Below are 15,786 nucleotides of genomic sequence, written 5' to 3'. Positions count from 1 at the left end.
AAAGTATGGACCAGACAATCCAGTGATTGACATCAGGAACATCAATCTACGCAATTGGGATCCGATGACATGCTTCAACCAAGTCAGCAAGCCTGACCACCCGATCACGTTAGTCGTCTCCTACGGCAAGCACAGTTACCTTTTACGGCAAGCATGGGCTGCTAAACCGGATCTTTACGGGACTGATGGGTCGTGAAGAGTACTTAAATGCTTAATATACCTTTGAGATAATTCCCCAAGCATCTGACGCTGATATCTTCGAAATGATAACATCCCGTTCTTTTGTTGATACACTCGTCAACATGTGATTCGTTGCCCACACAGTGTAACTCTGTATATTTGATTTCCCCTGAACCACCTCCAAATTTTGAATAAGCATAATACTTCACACCACCTTCAGGACTAAAAAAAGGAAACAAACAATAGTTATACATTACTACAATTACAGCGCAGAGCATCGATAGACTAATTGGTACCATATGTTAAGATAACATGTAATTGCAATATAAATATAAAGAAGGATGAACTTGATATAACATCAACAGGAATTCAGTTTCTTTAGCAATGCTTATGACGACGAACAGCGGGACTGTAACAGTAAAATACATACTCAAAGCCTGCCATTCTGCAAACCACATTTGCATCACGGATATCAAAGTCATCATGACAGATAGTGCTGTATGTACTTCCAACCAGAACCTCGACTCTTCCTTCGCGCTCATCAGTACCACCAGCAAACCGTACGATCCCTAAAAGTTTAAGAAGTATATATTCAACACGTGAAGTGAAACCTCGGCAATCCAGATGATATCATTCCTAGTGTAAATGTTCAAATTAACGAACCATGGCTGCAAAGTAATGTGTAATGTGTCCTTAATATAACGTGTCTGGATTATTAACGGTGTTCGTACTCTCGAGCGTTTACGGTATATCCTCAGGAATCTAGGAAAATATTATATGCTAGTATTTTTACGTTTTATTTACAACAGTTTGGTTACACTTACGTGGTTGTCCTGTCACGTTCACTCCCTCCCAGGGTATACCTGCGTTGGCCGGGTGGAATCGAACAGGCATATCTCTCGATCCTCTAACATAGAGATTCCCTAAACAAAGACTTTACAATGAACATGGACATATCTATCGCGTTTAAGGTTAGCGTTATCAAATATTCCATGGCAAAACAGTACCAAGAATCGAAAAACAGTTTTCCAACATAAACAGTATGATCGAATATGATAAGTATAGCCTCCATACCTTCAACTCGCATTCCAACGCTGTCTTTAAACAGAAGTTGTACGCCAGCATCTATTATCAGAGTGTCTTCTCTGCCAACAATAATGTTACTCAGGACAGTGTATGGACTTTGTGCTCTGGTTAGTGTAAAGGTTCCATCAACAGCCCCACCTAATGTTCCGTTTGAGTCGAGAAAAGGTGTAGTCTCCACAAGTTCTAGCATTTCTCTATCTTTGAAGAATGGCATGATTGATATTTCAGGTAAGGCCACATCGTTAGACTTGTCATATATCTTTACTTTGATTTCTGAAAATTTGTCCTTTCCCCAATAGTTGTTGCTTGCGTTGATTACGGTATTTCTGAAATCCTTACTGGCGAATTTTATAAAGTAGACTAAATTGGTTTCAAACACATTGTGTCTAATAATAACATCGGGCGTCTTCAAAATAAGCAGACAAAACTTGAACACGTTCATGGTTATATTCATCTTCTCATTGAGAGATTGTTGAGATTTGAGTTCCATATTCCCAACATTAAAATTGTTTTCCCTTATAAAAACCCTGTTGGGAGCATCGCCGCTAAGATCTATATTAGCAGTTCCTGATGGAGCATAAAAGGAATTATTAACCACTTCAACATCTAAATATTGACCTTTTATCCTGAATACGCGCCCCTCTTCTACGTTGAACGTGTTGTTCAGAAACATTACAGTGGTCAAGGTTTGTGCTGATTCACATAAAATACCACCTGTATGAAAAACAGACCCGGTTGCCCTGAAACTGGAGGTGAATTCAGAGTTCTCCAATAAAATATTTCCATATTCATTCTTTGTTGACGCCCCTGGACACGTTGACAACGTTATATCATTCTTTGATGTAACTAACTGAGACTTTGATATGGTTACATTGACGCGGTGAGATCGTAAGGTTAGAGTATCAATTTCAACAGAGCTATGTGAGAGGGAAAATGCCAGGTACACGGAACAGTTTGTATTTCGGACACTTGCAATTGTTCTTGCTGCTTTCAGTACTCCATGGGTTATTTCCAGATCTACAATGAAGGATACTCAAGATTGTAATGGTTCATTTATTAGGTTGCAGTGCTTTCAGAAACTAATCCAGAACAGTAAGGGTTATCATGTTTTATAATCATTGGGTTTATTTATGATTGACATGCGAAAACACAGAACTGAAAGAGTGACCATTGTTTGTATCAATGTACATTTACTTACTGCTACTCGTGAGCATCACACCTCCCCATCTGCTTTTGGTGCCATTTTGTAAAATCACAAGTCCAGTTGATGATCCATTAATTTTCAGTGAACCTGTGAAGACAGATTTTCTTAACTGATATGCAATTTCGTTCCTCGAAAATTTCGTTTTCGTCCTCGTAAACACGCTCTCCTTCATAAGTTATCTTCTGTATTACAGCATTAAACATTACACGCTGACCTGACAGTTACTGCTGATTTCAACATGGCATATATATTTACCTTTAACTATGACACCTTGGGCTCCATGGAATGAAAGTGTGACATTTGGCATGATGGTCAGCGTGTTTCCTTCAGGTACTACAATAGTTCTCTTCACCACCAGACTCTGATCTGGATGAAGAAGAACGTCACCCTGCAGCACGCCTCCAACGTCAGAGGGGTCGTTGTCGGTGAAGATGGTCGTCCCACTTGAAGTCATCTCCATCGACTTGGATGTGAAGTATGGGTCAATCTGTATCTCAGCTCTGCTGATGTTATAATACACATCGTATATCCGTGAACGGATTCCCCTTTTGTCTGTGATACCCCAGTAGTTTCGACTAGCATCAACGACAGTTTGATCATCATAAAGCGCGTATGTAATTAGGTCATATGTTGAGTTTGGAGTTTCAAATACATTTCTGTATATTCTGCTGTTTGATCCCGTCAGTTTCAAAGAACCTACACGTGAACTATTTCTAAATACATTGTGCGCAATGGCAGCTCCATCAGCATATAGGTACAATGCGTAGCTCCCAAAGGAGTCTTCAAAACTATTTTCAGAGACGTTGATAGGTATCTTTGCATAGTTCGAATATGTATTACCTTCATACGCAATTATATCGCTGGAATCTCCAAAATATGTCATGTTGTTGCCTATGATATTTACAGAAGCAAACCTGCTTCCGAGTAAATCTCTAAGAGAGACATATATTGCATAGGCTTTGCTATTGGTTACATCACCTTGAAATTTGTTGTAAGTGAGCGATATGTTAAAAGTGTGGCTGTACGTATCAGACTTTACATATACACCTGCGTAGGTATTCTTTGTGAATTCACAGTCCGTAATTCTCACAAGACTATTGATTCTGTTCACGTAGGCATTCACACGAAGGCCATGCTTGTTGCGTTCAAAAATACATGAAGAGATATTGAGGATTCCGTTTAACCTTATATCAATGTTAATTCCTTCATTTGAATTGAATCTGAATTTTGAGTTTTGGAGTAAAGTTATCCCAGCACTACTTCTCGATAGTCCTACTCTGTTGTTGTCAACATGAGATGATTCTATGTTCACATATCCAGAGTGAAACAGATATAAGCCAAACTGGGAATTCCCCGTAATGTTACTCTCGATGACGGTCAACCTAAAACCTTCATCTCCGGATGCTATTCCTGAATCTCCATTGGATCTAACGTTACATCGAACCAACTCAACGTCACACGGGCTTGATAGCAACAATGCATTTTTGCCATTTTGTTGAAAAGTACACCCCTCAAAGAAAAGTCCACTTCGTGATACCCAATCACTAGATACGATTAAACCATTATTCGAACTTTGTGATATTTGAAGCCGGTGAAATGATTTTGTTCCAGAACCTCCATTTGTTAAAATTATGCCATTTGAGTTCAAGTAAACTGTTGTGTTGTTGAGGGACATAGAGTCCGGTGGCCCCATTACACCCACTTTGGCATGTCTTATTGTGCAAAAGTCGCAGGAAAATACACCTGGAAGAAATAAAGAAAACATAAAGAAAATATATTTTCGATATTCAAAGTTTAGTCATATAAGCTATCAAAACATACTCATCTTCTCATCAATATCGATACGTGTTTACTGAGAGGGCATAGGCCTATAGTACGTTATATAGTCATAGGTGTATATACAGTTATAAGGTAACATATTTAGAACTTCTTAGCTTCATAGCTTGCAATATGTACATTGCCAGTTTTTTCGTTATTACTACATTCTTAATTGACATTAACGAAACAAATTTCTGTTAACAAGGATAACAGATATAATGTTTATCAATGAACTGTTTTCTGAGTTCAGCATACAACGGACAAAGGAGTAAGCAATGGTATGCACTTTCTACAGTGTTTAAATCATGAAACTGATAAAGTCTGTGTCTGTCTCTGACTCCCATATATCTTTCCGTCTCGATAAATAGTTCGCGTGAACCACATCTGAATCTTGCAAGTGCAATTCGAAAAGTTTTGAGTGTTACATTTAATAAGTATTGCTCTCCACAGAAGATGTTTGTAAAGAGGGAATAACTTGATAGTTTCTTGGCTTCTGGATATTATCTACACCTAACACATTTACATTTTTAAATACAGTAACAAATGTACGTTTGTGTGTGTGTGTGTGTGTGTGTGTGTGTGTGTGTGTGTGTGTGTGTGTATTCTGTGTGTGTGAGTACTTGCTGCTACACGATTTTTTTACAACCATCAAAATTGGTAGCATACAGTATCCCTGTACCTGTTTGTTCTGTTCTAAGACCTTGCCAAAGAGTTTGTGCTGCAGTAGGAACGTCACTGGACCAGAACGATATGGGCAGGCCTTGAATCCCAGCCGCAGTCAGTGAACCTTGAATGAAAATATAGATGCTGATTAGTTTTTCTCCGCAATTAATGGCGTATCATATGAATAGCATCAATTGTCCAATTAATGAACATGTACATCATCATGTAAACATAAATAAGATAGAATACTCGCGTTTGGTAGAATAATTATCACTGCACACAAACTGGTTGATTAGTTAAACTAAGAAAAAAGAAATCAGAATGTTGGATTGATATTCCAAACTCACTGATGCACACATGTTATGTGTAGGTTTAATGTTTCCTTATGATGAAATGAAAAGAACTTGGTATTATATCATGACTGCCTGTCAACAAACTACCTGAGTGTCCATGTGTAAGGCTCGAGATATTACTGTTCTTTAAAATAGCAGTAAATATAATTATGCAAAGTTATGTTGTTTGTATGAATATTTTTTCCGTATTCCCTGATCATGACGATACCAATTTAAATTACAGATCATGTTTTAGTTTCTGCTGTATTTAAAGTAGTTTTAACGACGATGAAGTCAAATAAGTTATCACTCCATCAAAGGTTTCTTTCTTGCGCAGTACCGATCATGAAACCAAAATATCATACCACGAATGAGGATACCAGCATCGGTTGCATTGAAAATAACCATGACTCCAGGCTGAATTTGTAGATGAGTAGAAGGGCGAACAGTGACCTGGACACTGAGGACGTATGGACTCCCACGTGTTGTCCATATAGTGTTACCCTGAAAACAAACATACAGATAAGTCCCATCAAGTCTTTTCTATTTGGATCAGTAAATATTGTTGCATAAGGGCTATGATCGCTCACTTATAACGCTGCATCCTATTACCATTATCATGAATATAAGTAGGGAAAAGTAATATATATTCATATAAGATCAGTTACATACGGATAACTGAATGTTGCAGTGTTAAGAATTCTATTAATTCGTGATTTTCGATCTAAAATGTGCTCAATGATACCATAAAATTAATGAACATATTTTCTTTACCAACTAAATATGTGAAAGGGAATGTTTAAATTCAACTGTGCCATATACTCAGGAAGTAATAGCGTACCCTTATATCGCTGTTTATCACTGTAGGGTCTCCCTGGTCAACAGAGGTGTTGCATCCATAAACCTCAAGGCGTACACCAGAGTAGGCAGATCTCGAGCTGATGGCAACATATCTCGCCTAAACACGCATAACGAACAATGATAACTACTAGGTTATAAACAATGTATTATATTATACCATTTAATCTATTAATGCAAATGAGTAGATGCCAGGATGCCATCAGTTAAACAAACTATGAAATCATCTTTCAGTTCTTAGTAAAAACACTGTTTCGTACATGTGCTATATATCTTCGTATATTTCTTCAAGCAGATATTGATTTTTAATAAATGTGTTCAGTGACATTTTACACATGATTAACATTTAACAGCATTTTTTCTTAATGTATGCACAATCCCTCATACCCAGCAGTAAATACCCCCCACTCTGTATGTCTATATACATGTATTGTGTAAATGGGTTTGTGTCCAGTTCAACTACGTACTTTAACTGGCGAATCCAGTTCTGTTCTAACAACATCGAACCAGGATTCGGATGAAACGTCAATATATTCGTTGCCATGGTTATCTTTGTATGTTTCCCATACAAGTCCATCCAAGCTGTAGAAAAGCGACAACGCTTTTATCGCTCTGCGGAGGGCTCCCTGTACAGAGAGTCCAGTTATCTTCCTATAGTCCAGGAAGTCAATTTTCAAGTAATCTTTTGTGGACCGAGGAACCCATCCATCTGACAAGTCAAAACGTGAAATTAAAGGTTTTACTTTCATGCTTCGTGTTGAGCATAGGTACATGCAGGACTTTCGAAATCGTTCTCATAGCCAAATGAAAAGGTATACACACAAAAATCAACTGTTTTTATGTGAAATGCATGCATATTTAATTACTTTTATGTATATTAATACAAATTACATGATTGAAAAATCATATATACCAGTCTCAAGGCTATCATTCAGATTATACTATAATATAATACATGTAATTGTGAAGATTGACAAAATACTTATCCTTACATTGACCACGAAGTCTTGCTGTAGACGGCGGGCGGTTTACATACGGAGAAGATGAGGCTGTTATTTGGCTATCCTCTACGATGCCACTTTCAAGTCCAAGAGCTTCATTACACTGCCCATACACTGGAACAGGCCACAAGTAAAAATAGTTACATTGTTGCAATAGTTACATCTGAGTTGCGTGGCAATCTTGCTGAGGGTAAAAAGAGTAGTCTAGAGACCCCTGTAAGAGGGCCTACTTATTGTGATTGCTAAACCTTGTGCTCTGCCGCTGCCGACGACAACGCCACAGTTGTTGTTTTCACGCATCCATTCGTCACCACTCGCCCCTTTCCGTAACCTACAAGCTTAAGAAGACTCGTCCCCCTATCGATGAATGTTATGTGCGAAAATACGATAAACCAATAAAATTGCGCGTTTGATTTCAAGTTCTTCGTCAAAGAATCCCTCAGAAATAATTTTTGATTTTGCATATGTCTTGCATCAAAAGATATACCGAAAACACAGTTAAATGTGTTCAATCACACTGTTCAATTTTGTATGTCCCGATGGGTTTTAAATTGCATCTGAAATACATATTATATATGGAGAAATATATGTGAACCATTAAGGAACGAGTTGACAATTGTTTTAGGTATGCCCGTTTGCGCTAAGACGGAAACGGTCGCAAAAATGGCCACGAGAGGGGCACGAGTCGCGAATGCTCATCGGAATGCGGAACTACTTTTTTCATTCATAAATGTTTACAACGAAATCCTACCAAACGTACGCCCAAAGTAATACAGGTCTTAGACGATTGCCACTTTGAACAAACAAACGAACAAGCTCAAACAAGCTCAAGCAAGAACAAACAAGCTCAAACATGCTCAATCAATCAATCGTTTAGAATGTTCGAAATCCCGCGTGACGGGCATCAAGTGATGTATATATATTTGAAGTGATGCAGGGCTCTGACGATTACAGCTTTGATCAATCAATCAACCAATGGACACAATGCTGTGCCAGTGTCTAGGAAATTTGAAATCGTGCCAACATTATTGTTTAATATTGTACAGTAAGCAAGAGAGGGCTGCACATGTACCTCCAATACAATCATCCAGTAAACTTAAACATACGTGAGTAAGTGAGTGAGTATGGCTTTACGCCGCTTTTAGCAATATTCCAGCAATATCACGGCGGGGGAAACCAGAAATGGGCTTAACACATTGTACCCATGTCGGGAATCGAACCCAGGTCTTCGTCGTGACGAGCGAACGTTTTAACCACAAGGCTGCCCGACCGCCCTAAACTTATATGTAGTTACGTTACAGTATATATTGAAGCATATAGTAAATTAATTTTCGAAATATATGATTATTGAGGCAAGCTCAGCTTGTGACAAAATGGGTCTCGTAACTTATTCCACGCTAATTGAATGCATAAACACAAATCTGGAGCTGTATGTAATAGGACAGAGAGCGGGTCTAGCTTCGTATTTATCGACCGTGTCTTTTCAAAACATTGTCCATTGTGAGGCATTTAGTGTACGTATTGTGGATTTATTGAACAGGAAGACCTCATCCGTGGACTACAGGTAGAGCGTCCGCCCGGAGAACGGAAGGTCGGGGGTTTGGGGGTCACATCAAAAGACATTTAAAAGTGGTACTTGTTGTTGCCCTGACTGGAGCTCACCATTAAAGGGCTAAAACAAGGACTTGTCGGTTTGGAGTCAGTGTGTTGTGTCTTACACACAAACACAGACATGCATGCACCTCACGAAAAGTGGAATAATGTTGGACGCGACGTTAAACCCCATTTCACCTTCAATACGTGACAAGGCAGATCTATATTCACAAGGATATTAGACTACGAAATTTGCTATTTTACATAACGGAAGTCTTTAATGGCAAGCTAAGCACACAACCCGTCACACTTTGATGAGGGTCACTCTAAGTGTCCATTCCGTACATGCATTTTCCTACCTCCACAAATATCTGTCTTCATCACTAGTTTGAGCTTTGTCATCGCTGCGCAATCCCTAAAGAATCATTCTAACAAACTCATCTGAGGTAATATTCTGTAAAATAATAATAATAGGACAGACTTGTATTATAACAATTCTAGAGTAAGAATTCCTTGGTTGTCATTCCATATGTACACTTACATAATGTGACAGGCCTTGCCTAACTGAAGATATCTTGAGTCAGAATGAATAGGACATGGTAGCGTAACTACCGCAAGAAGTGTTTGCATGTTACAGCAGTTTTTATTACAATTCACTTGGGTACACTCACTGGGATTTACCACATTCTGTTTGGCCGGTCACCTCAGTGTTATATTATCACAATTCACCGCGTTATTACTATATATAGATATTTTAGACAAATGATTGTTTAACACAACATCGTATAATAATCACTTCTTCTCTCACAACCATACTGATTGAAGGTTAGATTTATTTGAGGTTCTTGCAGTAACGCTGCGACACTCACGTGTGGATTTCAATTTCCATTTACTCTGTGACTGGATGTTTGTCGTCTTGCATGAATGAATATCCAAGATCCTGTTTGACAACATTTTTTGGATATACATAGTTTTATCACATGTTGTTTATCTCTTGACACTGTCTTACATCCTGAAACCCATGTATATATGTTGTGTGTTGTGATGTGTGGTGTGTGTGGAGTATTGTTGTGTGTATGTTGTGTGTAGAGTTCGGAGGAGTGTGTTGTGTGAGTGGTGTCTGTGTGTTGTGGTGTGTGGAGTATTGTTGTGTGTATGTTGTGTGTAGAGTTCGGTGGAGTGTGTGTTGTGTGTGTGTGGTGTGTTCGGAAGAGTGTGGTGTGTATGTGGTGTCTGTGTGGAGTATTGTTGTGTGTATGTTGTGTGTAGAGTTCGGTGGAGTGTGTGTTGTTTGTGTGTGGTGTGTTCGGAGGAGTGTGGTGTGTGTGTGGTGTTTGTGTGGAGGTGTGTGTGTGTGGTGTCTGTGTGGAGGGTGTGTGTACATTATGAGACACCTTAAGATAATCATCTACTCTTGTATGTTAGTTTGGCTTCATTTTAATTAGTATCTCAGCATTTCACCTCCATGTGTCCGAAGAACAAATTGATGCTGCAGGTCTTATGCGTTTACCACTTTTATGAAACATTGATACATTGCCTAGAAATCAGGGCGAATCTGGCAGTCGAACGGAAGGAATGCACCTCTAAACAGGGAATTGCAACTGTGCATCAAGTGCTCATCTAAACTGAAGTAATACCGAATTAAAATATAACTGTTTGGGTGTCCCTAGGATATAACATGTATGTGGTTGAGCTCATGTACATGCAAAGAGCCAGGGCATCACTTTGTAACCACATTAAATGTATAAGCACAATGCAAAGACTTTGACTGTGTAGACCTTAAATCGGTCAAGATGGAAATACTGACGTTGGATCATTGAGGTATATCAAATGCTTGGATGATATGATGAGATTCACGATGTATTCCAAACCGCGATAAGTCCACGACAATTATTAATAACAGGCTTATTTTGCATAGTAAGTGAGTTTAACCCAGCTCGGTACAGTATTTCAGTAACCGCGGGTCAGCGTAGTGCGAGAGATGTGAAACCCACGATCCCCGGAATTGGAATCAGGGTGAATCTGGGATTTGAACCAATGATCATATTGTTAATGGCATTCCAAAATGAACAAAGACTATGGATCCAATATGAATATTTTCCATACGTCATTAACAACGATGTGCATAACATCACACAAATGAAGAATACAAAAATAACTAAATAGTAAATCCTTTCACCACTTTTCATACCATGGTGACTGAGTGGATGTTGTTTAACGCCGCATTCAGCTATGTTTTAGCTACATGCATGTCACTGTGACAGGTAAATAACTTGGTTAGGTCCAATCTGTTTGTGCGTGTTTTTGTATTGTCAACGCACAAGTTGACGGGGAATTAGCATTTGGGGGAATAAAGGACAAAATCGACATCACTCTCCCGGAACGCTTTATGCCCAACATGTAAACAATAAACAACAATTGCACAATGAGCGGAATACCTGCTCTGACAACACAAACACAGCGATGAGCGGGCCTTCCAGATCATGATCAGGCATACATGAGGTGAGCGGAGCTCCAGCTCACCTCAGGACGTTTCGTACGAGCGGCACATTCTGCTCGAGGTCGTCCCTACACCAGCACTCGGAATACCAAGCTTGACTAACACCATGTAATGGTAACACATATATAGTAATGAACAACAATGGACAGACAATGGCGTTGCTCTGGACATGGGACTTCTGGGGATGATGAACCGCATTGCTCAGGGGATGAACAATAAAGGCAATAAATGTCATACTATAAATAAGAGCAATTAACAGGAAGTGATATAGTAGCCCAGGTTGGTTGACAGTCAATATACAATGAAATTGTGGCGAGGATTAACAACGAGGATTAGCGCCTAACACATTATGACAATTAAGTTATGGAGACATGGACAGGATAATTAGCCTTTGGAATCAAATGTTTCTCAGAAAATGGTTGTCGTAAATCAGTCGCTATGACAGTATGTATGTGCGTGTCTTTGTATGCATTTGGGTATGTGTGTCTGTCAGTCAGTCTGTATGTACCAGCATATATATATATATATATACTCACACTCTCATACTCTCACACTCTCACACGCTCACAGGTCACCGATCCTCCTGCCCTTTAGTCCACTCTTACGACAATCTTGAGACCTGCATCCCACAACGGAGTCTCGCCCACTCGGTTCATATCATAATGCAGGAATGTACACAACGTTTCATTTCTAGCTACAGAGGCACTCGTGAAGAGCAACCTCCTCGTGGTGAGTGCTGGGTAACGCTAATAGCTCTTCCCCCGTGTGGAACCGGGGCAGAATAATTCCACAGCCTCCCATTGCTGGTCGTATGAGGCGACTAAAATGGGCAACCTGTTTGCCGTGGGTTGCGTCCCTGTGTCGGCGGAGGACGGGAGTCTGGTAGTTGAGGGCACTGGTTCCTGGAACTGTGTTCCTTTGCCCAACACACTACTTCGACCCTTACTTCGCCTAGACGGGTGATAAGATGGGCCCGGTCTTATCAATCGGCTGGTCATGCCAGGCCCTGTGCGTAATATTGTATATGCACACGTGTGTTGTATTTTAATGTATATTTTGGCCTTGGCCGTCCCTAACTTGTGTGTATTCTAACTTTTGGATTGAATACATTGCCTAGAGTCTTACGCCAGAAGGCGGTGGCTCATGGGCCAATCTGGTACTTTCGACCTCTGAGTTCTGTATGTCTTCAATTTCTTGTCATGGGCCGGACCAGCCTGGCATTTTATTTGTTAGACAAATGCAGCTATTCATGTTGTTTTTACTGGAGTATAACACCTCTGTATCCCTGATGTTTGCATGTTGGAGATCCGGTGCAGGAAAACATCGCTCTTTGTAGCACTCCATGGTGGGTGGGGAGCAGGGGTGCTGAATCAATTACTTTCATTATGGCACACAATCATTCTGGTTCAAACCGCACTGACAAGAAGAGACGTCTGGAAGCTGAGATTTTCTCATCTGACGACGATGCTTCTATTTCACGAACTTCAAATTCTTGGGCTCGGTTTATCGTAGTGGAATCACATAATCAACTACCTTTGAAAATCAATCCCTTTGCAATATCTAAAGCCATTGAAGGTATCTGTGGTGAGGTGAAGAATGTTTCACGGCTCCGGAGCGGCTCTCTTTTGGTGGAGTGTGCACGGAGACAGCAGGCTATTAATCTTTTAAAATGTACTAGCTTTGCTAACACAGAAGTTGTTGTTTCTGAACACAGAACGTTGAATTCGAGTCGAGGGATCATCCGCGACAGAGCTCGTTGCCTGGCTGAAATGTCAGAAGATGACATTTTGGAAGAACTTAAATCACAGAATGTCACATCAGTGAAACGTTTCAATAGAAAAGATGGTGAAAATTTCATTCCAACAAATACTTATTTGTTCTCCTTTTCTCTTTCAACAATTCCACAATCTATTAAGGCAGGCTATTTTAACATCGGAGTGGAGGTGTATGTCCCCAATCCACTCCGGTGTTACAAATGTCAGAAGTTTGGGCACGGCTCCAAATCATGTGATCGTCCGACTGTTTGCCACCGTTGTGGTGGAAATCATGATGGTTCAGGCTGTACAGCAGACCTGAAATGTACAAATTGTAAGGGTCAACATGTAGCGTCATCAAAATCCTGTCCTTTTTGGACACGTGAAAAAGACATTTTGACAATCAGATGTCAAAACAACGTCAGTTACTTTGATGCGAAAAAACTCTATGATAGCCGGACACCTTCATCCAAACAATCTTATGCTGCTGCTGCTGCTGTCTCTCGCCCTTCAACCAGTAGATCTATAGAATGTCAGACGGACTTGACGTGGACACATTCTGAACACCCGCTGCCTCTGACAACATCATGTGACAGTCAAACAACTCATTCTGTCAGCCCAGGTGAAATGTCTTCAGATTCTATCATTGTGACTCAGGTTGTGGCCCCATCTACACCCACTCCTGATAAACCAGCTACCAACAAACCATCAACTGAAATGCCAAAAAAACAAAAGAAGAAACAAAACAAGAAAATTTCTACAAAGATCCCTACTCTCACTGAAACATCTGTAGATGTTCACAATTACTTTGAGCCTCTTGAGATGGATGTCACCCCATCTTCACACCACAGCAGTGGTGACTCCTCTTCACGTTTACGTGAACGATCTCCGGTAGAACCACCATGAATCATTCGAATCTAATTCAATGGAATTGCCGAGGACTTAGGCACAATTTTAACGAACTGCAATTATTATCAACGGATATTTGTCCATCAGCAATTTCTTTACAAGAAACGTACCTTAAAACAACCGACACATTTGATTTAAGGCAGTATAGTTCGTATCATTCCTTCTCTCCTCCGGGAGATAAAGCTACTGGAGGAGCTTCTATTTTGGTGCGGCGGGGCGTTGTTCACAGTCCTGTTCCGCTTGACACGAATATGCAAGCTGTTGCAGTTAGACTTACACTGCATATTGCCTTCACACTTTGCTCCTTATACATTCCTCCATCTTCAAATCTTCAGCGTAATGATCTCCAAAAACTGTACGACCAGCTCCCAAAGCCCTGTGTCATCATGGGTGATCTAAATGGACATAATCCTTTATGGGGAGGTTCTATCATTAATCAAAAGGGTAAAGTCATCGAGGATTTTGTTTCTGATAATGACCTCTGCATCTTTAACGATGACTCGGACACCTACTTACACCCTGCAACTGGTACGTATTCATCATTAGATCTGTCTTTGACGGATTCAGTTTTGTTGAATGAATTCTCATGGACCGTCCATGATGACCTATGTGGGAGTGACCATTTCCCCACCGTGCTTAAACCCATTCATCCCGTTGATGATCCACCTTCACCTCGATGGAATTTTGTGAAGGCTGATTGGCTTTTATTTCAATCTTTATGCAAAGATAAATTACAACCTACGTCTTTTCAGAATGTTATTGACCCCATTCAGTTGTTCTCAGATCAACTGAATGAAATTGCTGATGAATCAATACCTAAGTCCTCGATCAACCCACGTGTTCGTAAACCGTGGTTTGATGACACTTGCAAACACGCTAGGAAATGTCGTAAGAAGGCGGAGAAATACTTCCGTAAACATCCCACTGTCCATAACTTGAACATCGTCAAAATTTCAAATGCTAAGGCGAGACGTCTTTTTAAACAAAATAAACGTCAATCCTGGCAGAATTATGTCTCAAAAATTAACTCTCGTACCCCCATGTCCAAGGTATGGAACATGATCAAAAAGATCAAAGGCAAGGGATCAAATTCTACAGTAAACCATCTAAAGGATGGCGATACTTTGCTAACGACTAAATCTGATATTGCCAATAGACTTGGGAAAACGTTATCTCAACATTCTTCTTCATCTAATTACGCTCCTGAATTTCAAAAGTATCAACTCCAACAGGAAAAGAAAAAAGTAAATTTTACATCTGATAATGGTGAAGATTACAATGAGGTATTTTCACTACATGAGCTACATACTGCCTTAGGGCAAGCTCATGATACAGCAGCAGGCGCTGATAATATTCATTATCAGCTACTGAAACACTTGCCAGAATCATGCCTTGAAACTTTGTTGACTATATTTGATGACATTTGGACATCTGGGACGTTTCCACCTTCATGGCATAATGCCATTGTTATACCAATACCCAAACCTGGGCGGGATCATTCTGATCCATCAAATTACCGCCCTATCTCTTTAACTAGCTGTGTTTGTAAAACGATGGAACGCATCGTAAATAATCGATTAGTGTGGTACTTGGAAACAAATAATCTTCTTACCAATATACAATGTGGTTTCCGGAAGAACAGAAGTACTATCGATCATTTAGTGCGTTTAGAATCGTTCATTAAAAATTCCATTGTAAATAGACAACATGCTGTATCGATCTTTTTCGATTTAGAAAAAGCTTACGATACAACATGGAAACATGGTATTTTAAAAGATTTACATGACTTTGGTTTAAGAGGCCGTTTGCCTCATTTTATATCGCAATTTTTAACTGACAGACAATTTCAAGTTCGTGTTGGATCAACCCTGTCTGATCATTATAATCA

At 39.8% G+C, this 15,786-nt stretch overlaps 1 protein-coding gene across 1 annotated transcript in view; it reads right to left on the bottom strand.

Moving 5' to 3' along the window:
• The window catches only part of LOC124124137, a 65,722-nt gene that overhangs the window by 25,621 nt on the left and 24,315 nt on the right, over nucleotides 1–15,786 (bottom strand). The window contains exons 2-12 of the mRNA XM_046487228.2: nucleotides 7,134–7,256; nucleotides 6,609–6,850; nucleotides 6,125–6,241; nucleotides 5,649–5,787; nucleotides 4,968–5,075; nucleotides 2,726–4,213; nucleotides 2,465–2,557; nucleotides 1,255–2,283; nucleotides 1,005–1,103; nucleotides 611–749; nucleotides 221–402 (exon numbers count right to left, since the gene is read on the bottom strand). Coding sequence (XP_046343184.2) covers nucleotides 221–402; nucleotides 611–749; nucleotides 1,005–1,103; nucleotides 1,255–2,283; nucleotides 2,465–2,557; nucleotides 2,726–4,213; nucleotides 4,968–5,075; nucleotides 5,649–5,787; nucleotides 6,125–6,241; nucleotides 6,609–6,850; nucleotides 7,134–7,256 — 3,759 coding nt within the window. The remainder of the gene's footprint in view (nucleotides 1–220; nucleotides 403–610; nucleotides 750–1,004; nucleotides 1,104–1,254; nucleotides 2,284–2,464; nucleotides 2,558–2,725; nucleotides 4,214–4,967; nucleotides 5,076–5,648; nucleotides 5,788–6,124; nucleotides 6,242–6,608; nucleotides 6,851–7,133; nucleotides 7,257–15,786) is intronic.

The sequence above is a fragment of the Haliotis rufescens genome, unplaced genomic scaffold (assembly GCF_023055435.1).
Source record: "Haliotis rufescens isolate VD_foot unplaced genomic scaffold, xgHalRufe1.0.p SCAF_3, whole genome shotgun sequence".
Classification (NCBI taxonomy): Eukaryota; Metazoa; Mollusca; class Gastropoda; order Lepetellida; family Haliotidae; genus Haliotis; species Haliotis rufescens.
Note: the sequence above shows the minus strand (reverse complement) of the source record. Positions and strands in the feature narration are given on the sequence as shown.